This window comes from Neodiprion pinetum, chromosome 2 (genome assembly GCF_021155775.2).
Source record: "Neodiprion pinetum isolate iyNeoPine1 chromosome 2, iyNeoPine1.2, whole genome shotgun sequence".
NCBI classification, from domain to species: Eukaryota; Metazoa; Arthropoda; class Insecta; order Hymenoptera; family Diprionidae; genus Neodiprion; species Neodiprion pinetum.
In genome coordinates, this window is record NC_060233.1 from 3,485,909 (window position 1) to 3,510,324 (window position 24,416).

At 37.9% G+C, this 24,416-nt stretch overlaps 3 protein-coding genes across 7 annotated transcripts in view; 2 read left to right on the forward strand and 1 right to left on the reverse strand.

The window, feature by feature from the left end:
• Positions 1–21,742, reverse strand: part of Axn (protein axin) — a 71,483-nt gene extending 49,741 nt beyond the window's left edge. For 3 of the 5 annotated variants that reach the window (XM_069133663.1, XM_046613146.2, XM_046613140.2), the window contains exon 1: positions 6,433–7,157. The gene's annotated coding sequence lies outside the window, so the exon portion shown is untranslated. Of the gene's footprint in view, positions 1–6,432; positions 7,158–21,618 lie in introns of those variants that run through there. The other 2 variants (XM_046613145.2, XM_046613144.2) reach the window with 2 other exon arrangements.
• On the forward strand, positions 9,984–13,405 carry LOC124212764 (uncharacterized). The gene is made up of 8 exons (XM_046613176.1): positions 9,984–10,004; positions 11,123–11,191; positions 11,356–11,466; positions 11,585–11,632; positions 11,791–11,865; positions 12,215–12,358; positions 12,589–12,806; positions 12,942–13,405. Exons 2-8 carry the CDS (start codon positions 11,146–11,148, stop codon positions 13,092–13,094), a joined length of 795 nt encoding a protein of 264 aa, XP_046469132.1. The 5' UTR covers positions 9,984–10,004; positions 11,123–11,145; the 3' UTR covers positions 13,095–13,405.
• On the forward strand, positions 16,872–19,943 carry LOC124212767 (uncharacterized). Its single transcript, XM_046613180.1, has 8 exons — positions 16,872–16,876; positions 16,971–17,104; positions 17,801–17,833; positions 18,617–18,655; positions 18,745–18,819; positions 19,064–19,153; positions 19,501–19,566; positions 19,645–19,943. Exons 5-8 carry the CDS (start codon positions 18,759–18,761, stop codon positions 19,863–19,865), a joined length of 438 nt encoding a protein of 145 aa, XP_046469136.1. The 5' UTR covers positions 16,872–16,876; positions 16,971–17,104; positions 17,801–17,833; positions 18,617–18,655; positions 18,745–18,758; the 3' UTR covers positions 19,866–19,943.
• Positions 21,743–24,416: the final 2,674 nt, after the last annotated feature.

Genomic DNA, 24,416 nt, shown 5'->3' on the forward strand with positions numbered 1-24,416 from the left:
AAAAAAAAAAAAAAAGAAAAAGAACAGAAACCTGTGCCGACTATTATACGCCCACATTGAATCCATATATCGTGTATGCAAATTTTATATTTTAACATATACATAATGTATGAGTTTTGAATTTTTCTGGCACCGTTATAATTATTCATTGTGTAAAGATGTAATAATTTGCAAGATAGAGAGAGAGAAGAAAAAATGGGTATAAAAATTGGAATCGTGACTTCTTCGGTTTCCTTTCTTCTTTGTTTTTTCTTCTTCTTCTTTTTTTTTTTTTTTTTAAGAAAGATTAAAAGATTCTTTTCAATTTCGGTTATTTCTACTCCTTATCATATAAAGTATCCAAGGTATGAAGTGTGTGACTTTAACGCACACATAATTCTTCTCTCTTTCCCTTTTCATTTCACAAATTCTAAAGCGACGATCTTAAGGTATAAAATCTCTGAACTGTTATGCTGAGCGTACAAGAAGAAATGAGAAATTTTTACAGAGCGGAAGCGAAAGAAACTGCAGAACAAAAAAAAAATAAAAAATTAAGAAATCTACATAAAAATGGTGGATGTATGTGTAAGAAAAAAAAGACGAAGGTGCGCCCACGTGTAACATAAATAGTAAATCGTTTCTTATTCTTTCCTTTCTTTTCATTATTCTCTATTTTTTTTTTTTTTTTCACTTCTCTTTCCTTCCTTCTTTCCTACGAAGAAGGATTAAAGGTTAGTAACGTTACATGTAACGATGAGCATATTTCGAACAAATCGTTACTCGAAATCCGCACCTTACGGGATTGTAAAAAATGTGTTCACCCAACGTAAACAAGAACACAATCATATCATTAAAAAAAAATCCAATTCCTGCAAAGTCGTTCCAAAATTGTCACAATGACAATTATTTCTCTACTCTCGATCTTTCGTTACGACGTTCGAACGAGGCTTGAAATTAGCAACGTTACTGTAAACGGAAAAATCATTAATGGTAAATCGATATTCGCCAAATCTTAAAAAAACAAAACATACTCATACATCTTGTAATAGTCAAAATTCCTTGACGATATCATTCTTAATAAATTGCACGATAATGAAATTTTTTCACCTCATATTACCGTTACGTCAACGTTACGCTTATAACTTCAGCCTCTCTCCTCTCTTCCCTTACACCGTTCAAAAAGTTCGATGAATTAATTAACACTAACGAATCCAGCGTGTTTGGCGAGATAAATAACAAAAACAAAAAGGAAAAAAAAAAGGAAAAAAGGAAAAATCAAAGAAAAAAACTACAAATATACGAAACGTACTCGCGTATGAATGAGAGAGAAAAACGGACAGAAAGAGAGAGACAGAGAGGGGGGGAAAGGGATGGGCGGGGAAAGCGGAGGGGGGGGAGGCAGCATAAAGCAAGGATAATGGCATTAAGGCTTAAAGGGAACTTTAACCGTTACTTTATTGGCGTGAAGGAGTCGCGCAGCGGCGAACATCAAAGCGACCGCTCCCGACTCTGATCTTCCGTCTCGCTCCCCCCCCCCCCCTCCCCCTCCCCGCTACCCGCCCCACCTCGCCTTAGTCAAGAAACTCAAGAGTGCAGACGTAGACACCTATTAACATTTTCTGAAATAATTATGCCCCGTGTGCCGGTCGCACCGCGATATTCCCGCATCGAATATTATACATACATGTAACGTGCGCGCCGCCATTTTATACATATGTATATATACATGTATGTATAACGTACTGTACGCTGAGGAAAATTTCATTTGTTACAGTAACCAGAAAAATTGAGTAAAACAGGTATCTTTAAAGAAAACTGTTTGAATATTGTTGGAATTACGAAAAACGAGGTACGCCTAACCATTTTGCGCTATCGTCGATCCTTTTTTGGTTGTTGCAACGCGAAATCAGTTTCCGAGGTTCGCTCTACTTTTTTTTAGTTAAACAAGGCTTTAACGTCAATTTATCGTTGCGCGAGCGTTAAATTTTCGCAACAGTTGCACGAAAATGTAGCAACGGTGATCGTAATGAGAAAGAATAGCAACGGATACTAGACTTTCCGGTAACAGCTAGAAAACTAATTATCATTTTCTACCTGGAACTATATTTTAGGATTGCGGTAAAATATGAAAATATTTATGGACCGAGCGGTAACCGGAACTAAAAATTTCTCTTATTAAAATAGTTATGCCGCCGAATGAAATTCGATGCGACTTTATACTGACCGTGAATTTTCTTTATTGCGACATCATTTTATACTTTACATTTATTTATTCATTTATTATGAAAGAGAGTGAATAAAATATTCTTTTTTTTTTCTTCAAAGTTGCGTAGCTGTATCTTGTACGTATGTACCTGCGTTATTTAGTAGAGAGAAAAATTCCTAACCATACGTAACTATATTGTAGAGGTGTACTAATAACGTTAAAATCGTAGCAATATGCAAGATTAACAAATTACGCATATGAAAAATTATTATCGGTAACGCGGAGGATTTTTTTTATTTCTTTTAACGCGCGTCAATATTTTAATTCCTCGTCGGTAAATCTAAACCTTTCCTGAATTGTAAGTTGCGTTATTATAAATTTGCAACGTCGCGATATCATTATTGTGGTTATTGTTGTTATTATTATTATTATTATTAATATTATACGAGTAATAATTGGCAAGAAAAAAAGTAAATACGATAAACATAACCGAAGCAATAATGTGAAAAAGAATAAGAAAAAGCAAAGCAATAGTCGAATTCGTTGAGGTGAAACAATAAAGAATCCATAAAATCATCACATTGAAGATAAAAACGTTATCGCAACGTAATATCAAGATTCTTTAATTGTCCGAAATTCAATGAACCGTGATAAAACAAAAACCACACTCGCATTTCGAAATGTTGTTTCGTTAAAAATAATTTTGTAAAATTAAGAAAATAATCAATGTTTTCCCCCCTCAATGTTTCGTTACAATGACGTAACCAAATTCAATCTGTTATTAAATCTCGTTTTTCACTCGTACTGCGTGATCGAGGCAATTGTCGCACAAACGTGATAATGAAACGCGAAAATTGTCAGCGGTTCTTCCTCCGCGGCGACTGATCTCGTTGCGAGAGAGTGAGAGAAAAAAAAAAAATAAAAATAAAAAAAAAGACGAAAGAGAGAGAAAGATGTGAAAAAAGAAGATAGACGGGGAGGGATGAGAGAGTTTGTTGTTTCAACCTTCAGAAAATTTTCGTTCGTCCGACGCGAATAACCGCCGAGAGAGAGAGAGATGGAGGGAGAGATGTAGAGAGAGAATAAATATTGCAAGGCGTGAACAAGACGAAGAAAACGAAACGAAACGAAACGAAACGAAACGAAACTAAGCAGAAGCAGCGCGTCCTCGTCCTCGTCCTCGTCCACGTTGTCGACGCCGTCTTCGCTGTTATTATTACTATCTATTATCGTTATACCTACACGTTATACTCCGCTGATGCTGCTGCTGGTTCATTGAAAGCCAGCGTACGTTCCGTTCAGAACTGATCTTCGCGAGATGCGAATATAAGAGATAATAATATACGCGCGTGCGTGTGTGGTGTGTGTACGTAGTGCACGTATATTGGGATGGGAGTTTTTTTTTTTTTTTTCTTTTGTCCCTTTTTTCTAATCTTCTTACGTAGCCCGTGGAAAAGTTAGATTTAAGCCTGAAACGAAGCCTCGTGGAAACGAAACTCGGTAGAAAAATTTTAAAGGGTGATTCATCCGATTCGAATTTTTCAAACACTCTAAACATGTACAAGTTGGAGAGATGTATTTTTTTTTTTTTTTCGTTTCATAGACGATCAATTTTTCTATAACAGAGATTGTGACTACTGGGTGACATTAATTGTATCAGCTTTAGAATACGCGTGAGATGAAGATTTACAAGGTAATAAGAATCTTCGTTAGTTTATTCAATGCGCTAAACTTTAAACGCTCGTATCGAATACGAGATGAACATTTAGGTGTATTTAGGTAGTCTTGACCCTTTTTTTTTTTTTTTTTTTTTTGTAGAAAATTAGATTATCTACAATATGAAACGAAAAACAGCTTCCCTAATTCGAGAGTTTTCGAGATATTTCGGTTGGAGTGTTTCAGAAATTCAAACCGGATGTGTGTACCTTTTACAATTTTGCTAAGAAATCTCTCATCGAAAATTTCGCCAATCGTTTATGTAAATGTTGTTCGCAGATGTCGTGTGTAACATTTTTAATATATATAATTATTGTACGTGAGTGCACCGCATTCGCGTAACGCGTATCAACACGTCCGTAATGAATGACAGATGTGGTTAGGCACTGCATTTCAACGGTCAAATAAGTATAATTCATTAATATTTACGGATATATAAAACGGTATGATATAATAATATCTATTGTTGATGTTGATAATATCTGGTTGGTAAAAAGTTTCAATAAACAATTCCAGAAGTCCAGAATCCGGGAAGTCTATGTATTGTCTAAAATATCCTAAATGGATGGATAGGCATTTAGTATAATTATCGTTTAAACTAACTAAACCTAATTGAAGGACAAAATAAAATCACTGTTCTATTTTGCAACTTTATATTATTACGTATAAGGTATGATGTAGAATGTCTCGGAAGTTTTTGAAGATGAAAAAAAAAATAATCTCACATATCGAAGTTAATAAACATTAAAATGTAACGATATATTAAAACAAAAATCATTGTTTTGAAAATTTATAACTAATTGTAAGGAGTTTAATTTCCAAAATCTAGATACACTTTGCTTTTTAAAAATAGATTACTCAATTTAAGATATAATCAATCGTTACATTAACGTTACGAACTTCACTCTCTTATAAAAATCCAAGTATCGTACGTAAGAAACGCTTTGTTTTAATTATATAAAAATTTGCCAAATTTCAAGCACCATCTCAAAGTCACGATGTAACGATTATTTAAAAAAGCATCCATTTAGTACGCGTCAGCCTCAAATCGAAAACTCCCGATTCCAACAATTCAATAGACTCTGCGATTTCTACCCACGTGCTTCGTGCCTCCACACATTTGCATGTAGGTACAGAGACACATGTCCCCCCCCCCGAAATCCTACAATACATAAGCCGATAAGCGAGCGTAGTGCGATATTATTAATCCCCGTGTAATATATAGATTTCTTTCTTCCTATTCATCTATACCTAATTTTATTTTCCCATCATCCACCTTCTCTTTCTTTGTCAAGGAGAAAATCGTAGAAAAAACTAAGAATAAATAAATAAATAAGAAAAAAAAAAGAATAAGAGAAAAACACACGCCTCCTTCGACACAAATAAATCATCGTTATTATCTAGCAGCATCGCGCACGTTTCAGCGTCGCCCCAAGGCAGCCTGAGCGGCAGTTTTCGGCACAACAGAGACAAACCGCCGCGACTCGGTCATCGTCACTGTGCGTGGCGACGTAAAACAGCGAGAACGCGAAACGTTTTTCGTGCACGAATTAGTTTCGAGCAGTTCTGATTCTGGGGGATCGGGTCATGTCAGCCCAGGTAGCGCAGCTTTATCACCTGAGACGAGAAACGGACGGGCAGAGGAGAACTGCCCGTGGTTGGATAACTTTTTCGGGTCACCGTAGAGTACACACACAGATATTTGGAGAAAGAGAGAGAGAAGGATGGATAGATAGACACATAGATAGATAGACAGAGAGAGAGAGAGAGAGAGAGAGAGAGAGGAAGAGTGGAAACGCTACGACGACGCAACGCCGTGTGTCTTTTTCTCCCGCTTCTCGTCCCTAGATCACACAACGTGTGGTGGATGAATGCTCCCTACTTATACAGAAGCGCGGTGTTGTATTATTTTTGGAGCCGCCACACCAGAGTGCAGAAGAAGCAGAAAAAAGCCGAAGTCGGAGCAGCGGCATCGAGCAGCAGCAGCAGCAGCAACACCACACGACCACGGTCATAACGAATGTAAGAGAGGAAAACTCGCCCGCCGGTGTGTGTGGGTGGGCATTGTGCGAGAGCGAGAGAGAAATTAGTGTATTATACACACGATGTTCGCCGCGAATGTAGTCACGGAGAAAATATTTGACGATCAAAAACTAAGGGGTTACGTGTATCGGAGAGCCGAAGAATTGACAAAAGAAGAACGGTCGTCGTGAAACAAAAGAGAAATGAAAATATGGTAAGGAAAAAAAAAAAAAGGTCGTGGCCGTAGTGACATTATCGTAACGATTCGCATTTCGGTAAACCGATCGAAAAAGAATCTCCGAGATGCGGTAAATACTTTGCAATGAGAGAAAAGTAATTCATATTTTCAAAACTTAACCACTTCAAAGTCACTAAAGAATTGCAAAATAGTGACTCCCCCCCCAATGGATGTTTCGTTACGTTAACGTTACTAACTTCAGCCTCGTGAGAAGAAAAAAAAAGAAAAACGCCACTCGCGATCAGCTCTAGACCTAACCAACAAGGCTTACCTGTTTATTATCGAGAGATGCAGGCACACGGTGGTGATTACAGGTATACGGATCTGGATGTGTGTGACGGGTGTGCTTGTGCGTTGCGTTGTATCGTATTGTATATACTCTATGTTCCTCTGAGGATCGGCTGCTGCTGCTGCTGCTGCTGGTGCTGCTGCTCCTGCTGCTGATGATGATGATGATGATGATGATTTTCGAGTACGAGTAGATCTCCGCCGCCTTCAACCTCGCCGCCGCCTCCTCCTCGTCGAAACATCATCTCACGAAGAGAGATAGAATATATTTTGTTATCCTGTCAACTGGTCATCGGTAGTCACAACCGGGTCCCTCGTCGTTCCTGATGATTTATAATTTCTATTCAACCCGAACGAACGACGAAGAACCTCCCTCTCTCGGTCTGAGAGAGTGCGATCCCGAAACCGATGTGTTTTATACGCACAAGGCAGTTTCACGATGCACCGAATATTCACTGCCTACCTACCTACCTACCTACCTCTCTCGCTCTCCCTCCCTCCCTCCCGCCGTTTAACCAGGCACGAGAAAACACCAACAACAACAACAACAGCACAACAACAACAACGGCACGCAACGGTGAAAAACTCACGGGGTTCTCTCTCTCTCTCTCTTTCTCTCTCTCAACCACCCAAACACTTCACTTTCGTGTCCCCGTTAACAACCGAAAAGCACACCGTCGCCATGAAAACTTTTCACACGAGTGTCTTTGGTTACTTACTTCTACCCTGCCGCACGATCTCGCGGCGCTTTAGCCAACTAACGTTCAAAGCGCGGCCAATCATCAGGTCTCCTGCCCTCTGGCCTCTACCAGGGCCGTACGCTAGGCTGTTGCGAACCCCGCACTTGGTCGAGGTTCAACAAAATTTACTCAATTTTTCGAGAACATTTTTTACACCTTCGGTATTACGAGCGATTTCGCTGAGAAATAATAACGCGTCGCATTGATTCCTTATTGATTCTAGAATTTAGCCGTATTACCCTAAATAGATCCATTCGTAAAACACGCCTCAGCAAAAGTTACGTGACGCTATACGTATATATTTAGTTAAACTAAACAATATATAATTGTTCGTTCTGAAATAACCCAAAGTATTTTTAATATTTCACTTGCTTCTTATTTTTGAAAAAAAAGGGTGAGTGAGTGGCTCTATGTCACGTAATTTTCAGGGGTGGCAAGGGGGATGGGCATCGGTATCCGTAACGAAACGTCACAGGGGTGGAAAGGGGTCGAATATTTATAAAATTTGCGTCTCATGTTTTACGAACGGTCCCTAACTACTCTTCATTATCTGTGATACTGTTTGCTTTCACGAGTGCATAGAATACGCGGAATTGATAGAAAGGAGTGCCAGAAGTCAAGTATGCGGGAAGGAAGGAAAGGGGGGGGGGGGAGGTTTGAAAAAAAACCCGTTGATATTGACGTTTAACCCGAATTGAAACTGAGGTAGGATGTAATGTGTATGTAGAATGTACGTGAAGGCGTAACGAGGAGCGTTTTACCAGTGTATAGTATTATAGAGTCTCCCCTGAAAATAAACGTTTTAAGTTAATTGCCGGATCGAGTTGACGCACTTCGGAACCCCGTTTGTATAATTGTACACTATATTTGAATAGCGAGGAACTGGAGAGTCGGATGAGCCTGCAGTCTGTTGATAATGATTCGGGTAAACGTATCGCGTATTAACGGTCGTGTAAGGCTGCGTTGAAGCATAACAGAGGTTGAAAATAACGATCTCACCCTCTCAATACCGATCGCGGAATAACCTTCAGATCTGAGTCTTGTTTGCAGTTTAACAATAGCAAGAGAGAGCGGATATCATAGCCGAGGATCCGCAGTGCAGTGGGAGTAATTATAATTATTTTGATGATTCGCGGGAAATCTGCGTGAGGGGAGGGGGGGTGAAATCGCGGCTTTACAGGGAGATATGGAAAGAGAAAGAGAGAGAGAAGGAGGAAGAGTGGAGAAGAACAGAGGCTGGAGGAGGAGCACCTTGTACCTCGACTTGTAGCAAATATCCATTTCTTTGATCCTCAGATCTCTTTGATCTCTCGACACCCCCTCACACAAGTAACTCATCCTCTGCAACCTCCTCCTCCTCCTCCTCCTCCTCGAAAACCGGCGATGCCCGTCGTTCGCCCGACGCGGAACCCTCTAACAAAACAATTTTAAAGCCTCCTCAAAGTATACCACAAAGCATTGTGTATCTGCGTCAAATAAAATATAAAGTCTATTGCCTTTTGCCATTCTTCGACGCTGCGGTGAGCTCTCGCCTATACCTGTATATATAATGTCTGCGTAAACCTTCCCTGGAGACGTGCTGGAGGAAAATCTGAGGAACCAGTCGAGGTCTTTCCGCGACGAGAATCTCCCGATATCGGCAGGTAAAAAGAACGACGAAAAACAATCGATTATTTTTTTCCGATTAATCGAGGAAAATCGATTATTTTTCAAAGCCGATTAATAGCCAGAATCGATTGTTTTTCCTCACGATCGATTTTCGCTTTTATATGCACCGTTTGCAAAAAAATACGAAATAATCGATTGATCGATTGAGGTTAACTGATTTAATCGACTCCTGTTCGATTATTTTTTTCGAATCGATTATTTTCAGCTCAGAGTGGCCATCGCTAGCTAATGCTCGACATAACGGACACGATTGGTTCTCTGCATTTTTGAAAATCAAGCGCGGTTTGAAACGCGGGGGATCTGGAAGAGGCTCAACCCTTGAATCCCGAGGGACCGAAACATTCCGCGTTATCAATGCCGGTTGAGAGCTGCTACAAAAATAAAACCCACTAAAGCTAGTTTTCAACGGGCTTAAGCGTGTTTCGAACGCGTAGTTTTCAAATGAGTTTAAGAAAACGGAGAAAAATTCATCGGAGAATCGATTTTCGTTGCAAAAGGTTTCCTTTATATAGGAAATTTACGCGGGCTTGAGCACGGCATTGAAACAGCAATATATTTCCGCGAGTCAGTTTTTTATAATAAAACGAGACGAAAAAAAGAAAATCGCAGCAAATTCAAAGCCGACTATTCGGTCTGTCGAATGAAAATTTTAGTTTGAAAGATCGACGCCAGTAGCAGCCTCGCGCCTCGATGCGCCTTTCGCACAATGTTTATAACATTCGCAAAAATCTCTATTAATTTCGGAGGGAGCGTGACGTAATTTCCAAAATTCAAAATCAATCAAATTATATTAAAATAAGGTTATTCGTAAAAAAAAAAAAGGGAACTACACCGAATAAAGGAAAAAGGAAAAAGTTTCAAAATTGTCGTTGGAAAACCATACACAAATTCAAAAATGAATTACACCGATGAAAGTTTACGAGGCGGTGGGGGATGTTGTAAAAATAAGAATAAAACAATTACAATCAATTCCACCGATCATGGTGAGCAGAAATATTCTCACTCGCTAGAAAAGAAAGAGAAAAAAAAAAAAAAAATGTTACAAGTGTAGCAGGTTATGTGAAAATTATTCGATGTGAATAAATTTTTGCCCGGTTCTCTTTTACAGCGGATCAAGACAATTTCGAGCAGGAAAGAATCGATCTCGGTAAGCAGCTTGCACAAGTTTCGTGCAAATTTCAGCGAAAATTTTCTCATTATTATTACAAAAAAAAAAAAAAGTAAAAGATTGATCGGGTGGTGAGAAAAATGTATAAAAATTTTCAATATCAAAAGAAGGATCGAAGAGGGTGTATTAAATATTCTTATACGATACACGCGCGGCGTGTTTGAGCACCGATCAGCATTCGTTTGATGTGAGCTTATAACCCTGAAGGTTTACAATCAGATCTGCGCGGGATACTTTGGCGCTAACAAAGGCGCCCCTGTTCCAAAAGTGGGAAACCAATGGGGCTGGTTATGCTTGACTAATTTAGTGAAATGCCACCCACGTACACTCGACACGTGTCCCCCTGGACCCGCGGCATTGAAGCGTGTATGTCAGATCGACGGGTTGGATCAATCGACGTTATACGGATAATAACGCAAAGGGAGCGAAGAAAGCGCTAAATCGAGTATGAAAAGAATCGCGTGAAAGTCTGCGTTCGATGCTTATTGGGTTTTGAAATCGTAATACGGTTGTGGATTCGTTGCGTCACGAGTTGACTCTTTCGGTCACAATAGTCGGATGCTCAACGTCCCACCTCAAAAATTTCCACGTCTTAGCCTTATCACGGTTTATTTACAACTTCAAATGATCTTTGTTACTTCGTACGGCTATTAAAGTATGGACGTAACAAGTTTCGGCTGGAATCATCGAATTTTTATGGTTTTTTCGATTTTACATCCGCCATATTGGATCAGCCGTCTTGGGTTTACGAACCGACGGCAGATTCGTAATCAGCGAATTCAAAAACACCCGGGTAAAAAGATTCGGCCAGAATCGTAAGATTTTGATAGTTTGTTCGATTTTACATCCGCCATAATGGATTCGCCATCTTGGACTTAGAAATGGTCAAACTCAGACTTCAGATTCGTGATCGACGAATCCAAAAGCACCCCAGTGAAACAAAATTCAGGCCAAAATATTGAGTGGAAAAATGTGTGACTGAAAAGGTTAAAGATAATTATTGAAGTCTAGAAAAATTTACCAATATAAGCCTTATTCCGATATCTGCTACAAAACCAATATTTTTTGCCTGATTCTAATGTACATTATTTCGTCAGGCCGGGGAAACAATTTTGGGGAAATGGAGGACTTCGAAGATAACAATGAGGAGGATCAGGCATGCTGGAGTAAGAATGGATTTCAATTGATTGTATCGGCTTCGGAAGATTGTCAGAATTACTCAAAATCTGTTATCGAAATTTTGTTTTACAATTTGAAAATGTATAAAACGAAGTTTGGAATATCTGGACGCGATTTTGCAAGTATACGTGATTCCTTTCTTATTTTCAAGATGTCACGCAGGACGATTCCTACACCGTATTGACCGGAAAATACGAATCAATGAATCCTGATTGCCTAGAAGACGAGGACGACGAGCAGAATGATTTTTTAGAAAAATATCGTACGAATTCGTTCACTTTTTCAATTTCAACCTCTCCATTTATCACTCTGACTACGATTACTCTTCTCTCTTTGTACAAAGCATTTGTTTATTCATTTCCTTGGTTCCTTTTTTACAGTGCTGTCGATGAGTCCGATAATCGAGAAGAACACCGAGGTTCGAGGTGGTTAGTGGTATTTTTTCTACTCGCATTACACCTATTTACACTATACACATGCGTGTATACGTTGTGTGTGCATACATATGTATCGGAAGTTGTACGGAGTAAAGATTCTATTTCGAGGTGTATATTTTTGCTTTAATGGTCATCTATTCCACGATTAGAAAAGGGAAAGAAGGGAACGTTGAGAACGATGCCAAGAAGACTGCATGACGTCAGCGTCAAGTGCAGCGATTCGAGTGAGTAATCGGAAGAGGATCATTCCTAGCCCCCCCAATGCCTGCGCGTTTTAACATCAACGTATAAACAGAACTCTCGCTTGGTGGCGAGTGACTCAATTTTTCTTTTTTCTTCTTTTCTTTTCTCTCCCTCCCCCGCCCTTCTCAATGAACAAGAATACAATACTCTTCTCAAACTAATACCAAAAAGCTTGTTAAATACAATGCGGAGAAATTTTTCTTTCAGGAATAATCGAATTCTCCTCTAATTATGAAAACAAAATAAATAAACAAGTAAATAAGTAAACGATACGGCAAACAATCAGAGATCAAAATCAGATCAACGAGTAACAGAAATTTCTTTTTCCAGCCGAAGAGATAGTCGGAACACCGTCGGAGGTTGCCTTGAGATTGAGCGATGCGATCCAGCATTATTTACCGCGGAGAAAGACAAAAATCGAGAAAGAAGTGAGCAAGGAAGCAGCTGTTTGTCTGGACGAGGAATTCGGAAAAGGTACCGAGTTTTATGGCCTGTTTAAATACGGAAATATTTAACTCTGGCGGGCGTAGTTTTTGTCGCCATCTGTCGAGCATATTTAGAAGCTAGTTTGATTATCATGTGACGTTATCGATAAGGTTGGTAACTGCCTGACCGGTTCCGGATATAATTTCTTACCCAGAAGGCGCAATAAGGATTAATTTGGATGTAGAGAATTCATTTTTTTTTTCCCCATAACGATCCAGACGAAGAATCAGCTGTAAATAATTGTCCCGATGAGGAACCGCCTTGCCCTCCCGAACCTCCTGGCTGTCCGGGAACCTACGATCGAATTCGTAAAATGAATGTTCCATGCGCCGCTGCGCCTACCATACGCGAGATCGCTCTTGGCAGAAAAGTGCGACGTCCACGGGGTGTCGTACCGACCGAGGAGAGCTTCGAACAGAGTTACAGTGCTCAGCCGGTAAGGTGTTCGATCATTTTCTTTCTTAGTACCCAAGCAAAAAGCCGCGAAAATATTTAGCTGGTTCGAATCGATTGAATTGTGAGGATAAATTCGATCTATGCAAAGTCAGTCAACTGGTTTTTCGAATTTCAGATTGACAAAGTTAAACCAAGTAGTGATAAGGATGGTTGTTGCTGTGCCAAGAAGAAGAAACGGGAAGGGCACAAATCACCACCGCCTCCTCCAAAATCTTGCTGCACTACACGGCCGACAAGATCTAACAAAAATGTTACATTTACACTATGATGTTGAAATACTACAAAGAGTTTCAATCGGGGAAAATTGAGTCAACTATTATTTACTCCGTTAACAGAACTTTGCTCTCTTATCTAGAGAAATATTATTGGATAAATGTGATAAATTTTAAAGATCAACTTCGGTGTAACATATCGTTGCTCTGTTAGCTGGAAAATACATTATGAATATATCATAACCACCGTTGATCCTATTTTGTTTTGTGTTGAATAAATTCTGACAAAACTTTCAGTCAACTTGACATAATATGTAACCATCAATATTGAATCCAACATCATATTTTCGACAAAATTACAATAAGAATTTAGCCAAAAATAATTTTAGAAAAATATAAATAAAAAAAAGAAAAATACAATGTCAGAGCGTTCTTTCTGTGGTAATAGGCCAGAATTGAAACTTCCTCCCAGTCCAGACATTGAACCCCCCCACAGTTATGTTACCAATATGCCGTAAGTCTATGTTTTACGAAAATAATATATCTCGAGAAGTTTGTTTTCTGATAATTCATTGTTCATCTCAAAATCGTATCTAAACTGTAATGGTCCTGAAATAAATGAGAAGAAAGGAATATTTTTATTTTTTTTATACTACAGTCTCCGTGGCCAAGTGTTTGGCCTTTCTTCACCGAGCAAATATCCACCGTTTATTCGTAAAAAGTTGACTAACAGAGAGTTAAGAGATGGTATTGACAAACACGAATTGTGGTTGTACGTTCCTCCATGGCAGGTACCCAGAGTTAGTAACCTATCTTTTGGAATTAAGTGTGAATCGTTCATTCGACGTGCTGTGCCGATGAAGAAAATCATCTGTATGGCAAAGAAAAATAAAACTCTAGACGGGTACATAGGTAAAGACTGTCGGTGGTAACTGGGCAAGGATACTCAAAATACTAAGAGCCCACCATTACGATATTCAGTACATTTTAGTCAACGGTTTTTCCTCAACAATTGTTAATATTTGTGTAACACTGTTCGTCATATTTCAGGAAAACTGAAATTGGCGTTCCCACATTTTGGTAAACCCACGTTGAAAAGACCATGCGAAGAAACGGGCGTACAACCAGAACATCCAGACGTCGATAGAGTAAAGAAACAAATTGTACGATACAACAGGCGAAACGGTATCGAATGTAATAAAACGTCACCGGTAAGAATCAGAGAATTTAGTTTCACACAGAAGAATTAAAGCAAAGAGATTCCTTTGGTTCTACCTTTTCCGTCTATTTTCAGCAAGGAAAAATTTAATCCCGATGAGAAACTGGACTTAATACATTTTCGAAGAAGATGAAGTGTTTCAGCATTCTTTTTAAAAATTATTGCCAAGATCGTTAAATAATGTTTCGCAACAAGGAGGACCACTCCAGTTGCAAGAATTGCAACAGTGTAATCAGATCAGCTTATCCTGCGTGTTCGGTGTTCGAGGATAAGTGAGTGATTCAAACAAAAGTCGAAGCATTCAATGTTCACGGTAGCCTTCTAATAAATGCTTGGTAAACTTTTAATGTCAGACCATTCGGCCGTGAGATGTGCAATGGACGAGGAATCTGCGACACATACCCAATGCCAAAGTACAAGATCGAGAAGCCATGTCGTAGTGAGATTAAGAAATCTGTGGCTACCACGACAACGGATGTTTCATCAAAAAGATACTCTGCCATTGGGGGACAGACTTCAGTCACTATATTTGAGCGGCGTGATTATTTGAGGGAAAACGATATCGAACAAGAATTTCTTAAGGATCCTACGACTTACGTTCCTCCGTTTGGATTCAGAACATTGGTTGCTAGCACGTCGCAAGATCCTGAAAATGGACCTCAAGATCTTTGCGGAGAGAGAGTGCGAAAAGTAAAAGAGAAGCCAGTTAATCATTGCGACGAAGATTCATCGGGCAGTAAGAAATTGCCGGGTATTTTTACCGGCTTTATGTGTTCCGAACAAAGATTAGCGGGATCGTTAGAATCATTTGATCTGAGGAAAATGGCGTAATTGTTTTTTTCAATGTAGAATCGAGCTCGTCTTCGCAAATGGAAAACGACTGCTTCTTTGCGGACTCAAAGTCCCTGTATAAAGTGCCACTGAAACAAGATCGTCGAACGCATCGTTGTAAGCTTTTAGGCCCTGTTACGGAACCGCCGAATCCTGGGAAGCAAATGAAACTTGGGGTTTATTGTCCCGGAAGAAGCCGCGTTGAGAAGGATTTTTATAAAGATTTTTAAGCCAGCTAATAAATCAAATCCAAAATATGTTGAGGCTTTTTGAAAAACAAATGTACAATTTTATATGAACTTAGAAATGAAAATTCCCGACTATACGAATGGTGAAAGAATCGTAACTGTAAGCATACAATTAATTCTGAGCAAGATCAGATCAGAGTATAATGTTTGTGAAAAAAATGTAATTGGAGCATTTCATGTCAACGCAACCAATGATTTTTCCTCGCCCGTTTTTGATTTGCTTTAGGATTTTTCATACGATTCTCTGGTCAGTAAAAATCACTTCTTAATTCTTTTACATTTTTTCCTACAACCGTTAATTTTTTATGATTACTCAAACCCATCTAAAAATTGGCATTTTTGTCTTTTAAATTCTTATTTTTCATCTCGATCATTTTTTCCAGCACTTTAAACATTTTGAACAAACCATACACCATTTTTCAACTTTCCGAAAATTCTCGAAATATTACCAAAAATTCTGCGTCCTTGCAGCAAAAGATTCAGAATTGAATACAGAATTTTTGTTAACTATTTGAGAATTTTCGGAACGTTGGAACATGGTGTTTGGTTTGTTCGAAATGTTTAAAGGGCTGGAAAAAAATAGAAGAAAAAATCGCCCCATCATGGGACGGGTGTCAGAATGATCCGGATGAAAAATAAGATTTTTGAAAAATGCGTATTTTAGATGCGTTTGAATAATTATAAAAAATTAACAATTGTAGGAAAAATTTTGAACGAATTAAGAAATACTTTTTCGTGACCAGAGAACCGTATGGAAAATCGTGAACCAATTAATTAAAAATGGTGTGGGAGAATCATTGGTCGAGTTGACATGGAATGCTTCAACTGATTTTCGACTGTCATAATCTGTCAATCGGCAGTTAACCAGTCATCAAAATCTCTTAAATTTCGGTCTCAAACACAAAATTCCCTCACGATGAAATAGAAAATTCAAAATTAAGACAAATTCAAAGAAACGTTTCATCGTCATGGAGTAACGCTTAATGCAATGTTTAAACCGTTACCAAACGTGATAAAAACGTGAGCGATTTGTTTAAAAAATGTATTTCACCTAACTTTACAAAGCGTGCAGTGACAGCTGGACGCGATGAGCTATTTCCATTATTTATTCCAGACCAGAATGTGGGAATGTACAAGATTCCAATTACGTTATCGATTGGGAAGAGATAGCAAGATGGGCTTTGGAACACGGAGATCTAGAAGATACAGGGGATCAATGCGATCCCGCAGAAAACAGCGCGAGAACCATTGATTGGTGCCGTGTAAGCGATGGAAAGCAATATAGGCTCAATTTTTTAAGCTCGCTTCAGTTTTGAACGAACAATTTTTAACACCTAGGTCGCCGAATCATTTATGCGCGATGAAGCAGCCGACAATGTATCTGACATCTGCGACAGTGATGCGATTAACGAATCGGTGCAGGCTCACGATCAGCATATTTCTTTCTTTGATACACAGCAAGAACAAAGGTACATTGAGATAGACATGGAACTATATTTTTCAATTGCGGTAAAGAATGAAAATAGTCAAGGACTGAGAGGTAACCGGAACAAAAAGTTTCTCTCGGTGTATACGACGAATTGTGTCGAATTTCATGGGAAACGAATCAGAGAATTTAAACGAACTGTTAACAGCGAAAACTTTGGACGTCAAGCAGATCGAGGATCTTCAGCGGGACAAAGCAGAGGAAGACTTATTCGCACCCCTGAACAACGTCGTCCAAGACCGCAAGCAGTAGGGAACTCTAGTTATATAGGCAATTCTGTCCGTAAGTTCGAAGTTTTATTGAACATCAAGGATTTACTGGCTATACATTCTTGAGCAAAAGTGAATCTCGCCGACGATATTTGAATACTTTGTGATAAGATAAGAATCGTAAAAATAATCAACCACAATCAAATTGATACGAAGATTAAATTTTAATAATAATAATGCCGAAAATGTTATCAATGAATTGTTTAAACAAAACATTGTTTAACAAGTTTTTAGCGAAAGTTTATTTTTTTCATGTGAAATAAATCGTTGATTTTTCTGAATACGCATGAATTTTTGGAGAATTTTCACATTATTTTGAAACTTAAAATTTTCAAAAACTGAGGAAAAATCGTGAATTTTGGATACGTTTTTACAGTGAAAAAGTTTTCGGGGAATTCGACGTACAGTTTCGTAAATATAGCCCTGGCAAATTTTCGAAAAAGGAAATCTCAAAATAATATGAAAATTCTTTCAAAATTCATGGGAATTCATTTCACATGACAAAGAAAAACGTTCTCTAAAAATTTGACAAACAATTTATCGATAACTTTTGGGTATTTTTACCGAATCTTATCTTATCATAAAGTATTCAATATTGTGGACGAGATTAATTTTTGGTTGAGAATGTACAGCCGGTACATCCTTAAGAGTTCCTAGTTTCATTTGTAGACTACATCTGACACAACTTGATCCGTCCTTTACATTCCAGTCAATCGCTCTATACGTGAATCCGACTTCAATGGTGAGTAATGAACTGTGAATTGTTTAACGCTTTAACCTATTAACCTTTTCTTTTTGTAGCTTTTTATTTATCGAACTACTTTTCTGCAAACAACTGCCAAGTTTTTTCGTTTCGCATGGTCCCTGAAATATTTCGAACTCTAAAAAAGAAATATCAAATTTATTTATTTGTTTATTGTAAAAATGGCACGTGTAAACAAATGGTCGAAATTTCTACTTTTCGATGAAAGAAAAGCATTTTCAATTAATCTACCATGAAAATCCGATTGCCAATTTTTACACAAGCTTAATACACGCGAAAAAATTTTACAGAATTTTTTCAACATTTTTCTTGTTGTCTTTATTTGTGCGCCATATTGGGTCGGCCGTTTTGAATTTTCGAAATTCGAGTTGAATCTCGTAGTGAGTGACCCCAAAAACCACGAAACATAAATTTTCGTCAAAATCAACTAACCTTTCGAATTTACGTCCTCCATATTGGATCCGCCATTTTGAATTTTCGAAATTCGCGTTCAAACTCGTAATGAGTGACCCGAAAAACCACGAAACATAAATTTTCATCAAAATCAACTAACCTTTTGAATTTACGTCCGCCATATTGGATCCGTTATTTTGAACATTCGAATTTCGAGTTTAGACTCGTGATCAGCGCCCCCAAAAGTCCACGTAGGTATACTAAATTTCAAGCGAATCGCATGTAAGGAAAAATGTTTGCGTGAAATGGCTAAAGCTGCAACTTTTCGGCAAAGAAACAAACAATCAAATTTATTATTCTTCTCCACAGATACGTCGGGTGCCGATTGGACTCCGTTAAGTTCAATAAGTAAGTATATTCTTATTGTTTAGCTTAAAAAAAAAAAAAAGTAAGATTTGTTACCGGTGCAATTAGAGCAACTATTTATCAATTCCCAGAGGATTTTTCCTGCATGGAGGCTGACTACATGCACGATTCTACACAGGATTACGAATCAGACATAATGTCGTATCGTGAGTAATTATGCAGCTCTGCGGTATTCTTTTTACTAATTTTTACCAAGTAAATTAAAATTAACTTTATCGTAATCGGAATTTTTCAAGCCAAGGAATAAAATGCCCTGACTCTGCAACGAGATTCTCGGTTTCGAGTGTCAGGCCTAATACTTTAGGCTAGAATAAGAATCCAGCAAACGTGTTTAACGCCCGACTCCGATTACGTAAGATCGTATAGAATTACATAATTGCGTTGTTTCAGTCGAAAACAGAGCTGAGAGAAACCGACCAAACAGCATGGCGGAAGGTTATCATCTTCCGGGTAGCACCTACGGAAGAGCAGAAAATAGCGGTAAGCCATCAAACTACCCCGGTGAAAATGATTGCTACAATTCTCTACGAAATTTTTCCGGAAAATCGGGTCATTTCGTACGACATTGTGCAAAAAATTATTGTCGTACTTGTAAAAGCTTGTAGATTTTCATGAAACTATCTTGTTTTTTGTTTTGTTTCAAAAAAAAACTCTACAAGCTGTTACGATTTTTAACGAAAATTAATAATTCTTTACGAAAAATTATGCATGTTTACAATTTTTTTAAAAATATAATACGAAGTGTTGAAATTTCTGTAAAAATTCGTAGTGGTAGAAATTTTTTTCTGCTTCGAGAACTAATGAAAAATGTTTTTCCGATTCAATAGATGATTACAAAATGTATACAAGTACACCGAAAAGGAATCAAAGAACAACCAGAGCAGAAGCCTTTGGTAATTAATGTTTTACTCGGAATTCGAATGTTGTTTGAAACGGATGAAGCATGAAAATGATGAAAATAAATTGTTTAGAAATGCCTGACGGGTCTAAAATGTTCAACGTAACGTTCGAAGAGTGCTTGAAATTCGGACGAAGATTGAGACACACCAGTGATGTCAGGGACAACGAGGGGTGTCAAATTATGCAATTGGATCGTAAAATTGATGAAAAGCCGAATGGAACAAGGCACAGAATCGACATTGCTAGGAGATGGCTTGATATGGACGACGACAACGGAAACGGGTTTTATTGAAAATTGTAAAACGTTGATAGAAAAAAAAAAAACAATTCAATTATCAACAGTAGAACGTCTCTGTGACAAGGAACGTTTCACGATGATAATAAATCGCATGAATTTGTCCATTTACGTATATCCTTCTTTGTTCATTATATCACCAATTCCATCCGTATGTTGTGTATAAAAAACTAATGAGTTTCTATCACGATATAATTACTGATTTGGTTACTTGATTAGAGGATTAGGACGAAATCGAAAATACAAATGTATATAGAAACTGAGTAGCAATGGTAAAAAAAACAAAGATGATCTGAAAACAGATGTCGTGTTAACAGCTTGGTATCGATGAAACAAATTTTTTGTCTCCAAATTCTAAACTAACCAAATTCCAAATTGATGTAAATATTTTCCAGTCTTGAGATTATTAACCCAGGTTGAATAAACAAAAAGAAAAAAAAAAAAAAGTCACCAAGACATTAAAACCAAGAATGAAGAGATCCGGATGTGGAAGTCAGGGAAAAAAGCACGGTAAATTAAAGGGACGGAATTGCATTGCAATTGATTATGGAACTTTGAGGATGATCGTATCAGAAAGTGGCGAATGTGATGTGTCGGAAATTGACTATTAAAATTTCAATGATATACCGTGATTTAGTCGACTGGAATTGCATTGTAGCTAGTGGTTCGTTCTGCATTGGTTATAACCTTGCATTTCTCTTTTCGTACTCTAAGCCCGCGTTTAGAAGCATCGAAACCATGAACAATGATTTCCGTTACAGCCGCCACGATCACCCCCCAAAAAAGGGAAGATATTTTTTTATTTAACTTTTTCGGTGCAATTTAATCCCAGGAGTTTGTCCTTCACTCTTCAATTTACAGCCAAAATGTCCGCCTGCGACGTAAACGAGGACGAATTGGAAGTGGACATGGAGGACTATCGTAAGTCAAGCCTTGTATAATTGTTAGTGTAACTTTGCGCTACGTTTCGCTAAGTAAATCACTCGAAGAGTAAATTTGAACAAATACCGTTGTTTAGTGATGAATATGACGTCTCTATCAACCGTTTCCAAAGGAAAGAGTTTTGGAATACCTCACGACACTACCCTGGATACATCGAAAATAACATCACGACCACTTATGGAAACGGTGGAAAAAGGTGATGTAATAAATTTCGTGTCCATGTGTTATAGTTGCTAACTAATCGGATCCGAGTTACTGGCTTGTTGACTAAGTCCAGTAATTCTACAGGTGCAAGACTGACGAGTGAAGTTCGTGCAGAGTAATATAAGTATTCGGTTTAGATGATAAACGTTGATGTAATTTCCAGAGATATCACCAGACGTTAAGCAATACAACACAAAAATAACGGAGGAAGATCCCTGCAGCGGAAAAAGGGCTGTGATGCATATGTCGCATGTTTTGAATAAGAAAACTGGAACGATTATCACTGTTCAAAGAACCGATTACACAGGTGGATGTCCTGTGAAAGACAAAAATTTGGGCTTTGCTGAAAGTACAAGACTTTCATCAAAACGTTAGAAGAAAATATGCACGGAGAATGAAAAATGAATAACGATAAAAATCGAAATTATGGGCATATAAATTTGGCATAATTTACTTGCCTGAATATTGTTAAACATCATAGGTCGCGTGATGAGAAAATAAATAAATAAATAAATAAAAATAGCATAAATCTGAAACAATCACGGTATTTATGCTTTCGAATCGTCAAATTCGATACCTTAAAAAAATAATAAGACTCGTTTACCTTATTTTATAGACGTATCCTCGCCTCATTTGAAACACCTTATTTCGATTCCAAGCTTGGCAATTAAGTCTTCGAGCCACGTTCGTTTTATTCGAGTCTTGAGGGCTGCGTAATAATTTTTTTTCTGAAAGATATAAAGAGAGAAATGTTAGGAAGGAAAAAGTAAAATCAGTTCAAAAATGGTGCATGGTAATCATGTCTCGCTTTACTGTAACGTCCGAGACTTTAATAAGTTTCTGTGCTGAGCACGAGGTGATCAAATGATTAAAATGAAAGGTAATCGAAATTTCGGGTACTCGAAGTCGGGTTCGGGTCGGGTTTTTTGGCAAACCGGAAATCTTCGGGTAATTTGAAAACTTCGGGTAATCCGAAATTTTCGAAAATCTCCGTTCACTTTAGAAATCCCGATATTTTTGGAGAAGCGAAAATAGATGCGAGCAAAATTTTCGGAAAACCCAACATTCTTGAGGAATTCGAGATTTTCAGGTACACGACCCGAAAAATTTCAGTACCCGCACACCTCTAGTGACCATCATTGTGCAGCTGCAGCTGTCTCAAGGTACTTAATAAAAATACTTGCATCTGCAGAAGGGACAATGAGAACTGCAGAAGGACTTTTCCAGGTATAGCCGAACCGCGTTAAAATTTTTAGCCGCCAATTCAACGATCTTTACGAGCTGCCGCTCAGGGTCAAGATAATGTGATTCCGCACTTCCTACCAGGCAAGCATTCTCATTGGTTTGCAAAGTTTAATCAACCAATCAGAATGCAATACGTTGTTCTTGTTTAATGTCAATTCTTTTAAAGAATTCGAAATTACATGGCAACGCTGAAAACTTCTTAGGACAGAGGCAAAGCTCCTCGCGAACTGCAGCGCCAAAGAGATAAAAGATTGCCGACAGCACTAAATGGGAGCTAATTTCTGCATTCGTTACATATTTACACCAGATACCGGGATGATTACGATTTCGCATGTTTCTACGACGACTTGAATTATCCCAATTTGCGCAAGACTCCATAGGTGAGACGTTAAATGATGAAAAATAAGCTGCGATGTAAAAAAAAATTAATATTAATAAAATGTAAATATCGACTTGCGAAAGTTCTCGTGTATGCTTCTTTCATATTCAATCTCCTCGTAAAAAAATTTATTTTCAGTTTCAGGTTATCCTCCATTGTCGAATAGTAATATTTCGCCACACACTTAATATTCGAAAATATTTACATTCAACAAGAATAAAGCATTGCATATTTTCATATAATTTCCAACTTTTCCCAAAGGTACCTGAACGCATACCTGGATGCGACGTCCTTTGTTCCCCCACCACCAAGAGGAAATTCTGTGTTCGCAACCTTTTTCAGGTCAAATTGGGCTCTCACTTCACCGTTATAATCGGCAATTATCACTACGAATTGTAGACGGAGGCCTCGACAAGGTCCGACATTTTACAATCGGGAGAGAAATTATAAAAATAACAAACTGATTATTTTCGATGAAAATTAATTATAAAATATTAATAACTTGCAATATCGTAATACGTCTGTTTTTAGAATTGCGTAGAGAATGAAAACATGAAGAGAAGAAAAAAAAATTGTCGGTAACGAGATTCCATACAGAGCTGGTGATAATTAAGTTTACCGTTAATTTGAAAAGTACAACGTATATGAGTACGCACAAATTTTCCTCATTCGATTTTCTCGGAATTGTCTAGAAAAGCGCGCCTTACTGTTTACAGTGAAGTTTGTGTCGAATAGAAACAAAATCTTTATACGTCACACAATAATTATGCCTTGCCTAAACTATACTGTACTATCTGATTGCTGGATGTTATTACACACATTTTTTACGCACGTGTATATTAAATATGGTAGGCATGCAGAATAATATAGCACTCGATTCTACTCTGGGAAATATGCGCTTTGCGTTGTGAAACGTGATAATTGTTAGAAAAAACTTGTCACACGTACATACATATATACATGCATACATACTGGGGTGAGCCAAAAAAGCTAACCTATCCAATCTTTGGTCTTAAAAGGACCTATTTACCGAGAAAAAAATTGAAATAAAAAAAAAAAAATACAACCGGATACGTTATATTTAGTCAGTTGATTATAATTTCATTCCCTCCCAGAGGGGTCGCAGAAAATGGCATGAAGTACTAAAAAATTTGGGAAAACTTCTGTTTTTGGAAATATATATTGCGAAGAAGAAGCGATTACCCATACGGGAAAACAAATTCCAATGCAATTTACAGTTCAACGAGGAGCTGCCGAACGTTAGATGTGCCAGAATTGGACAAACTCCCGGGATTAATACCTAACTACAATTATGTTTCAATACTTACGAATAAACGATCGACTATCAAAGATCGGTATTGCGTTATCAAACATTCACAAGTTTGAACTCAAAAATAGTATTACTAAGTGTTTAAATAAAATGCTAGAAAATGATGAGATGATCAAAAATTCTTTAACTTCGAGGAATCGAATCTCTATGAATACGCGGAAGATATAATCTCCTATAGTCGTAATCGGATTCCTAGATCTCAAAAATACGCGAAACATATGTTGTCAAAATTCACCTGACTTACCCAAAAAGATTGAATTACTTTGAGACGCCATTTTGCGATTTTTGGCAGTTGCAGCACGGACACGCTTGACGTATCTATGAAGCCTTGGCAGTTAAGTTCAAGTGGTTAATAATGACTCAACTATTGACAATCGAGCGTCAACAACCCAGTTATCCAACATCAACAACGTGCTGACAAACAATTCCGAACACGTCCAATATCCAA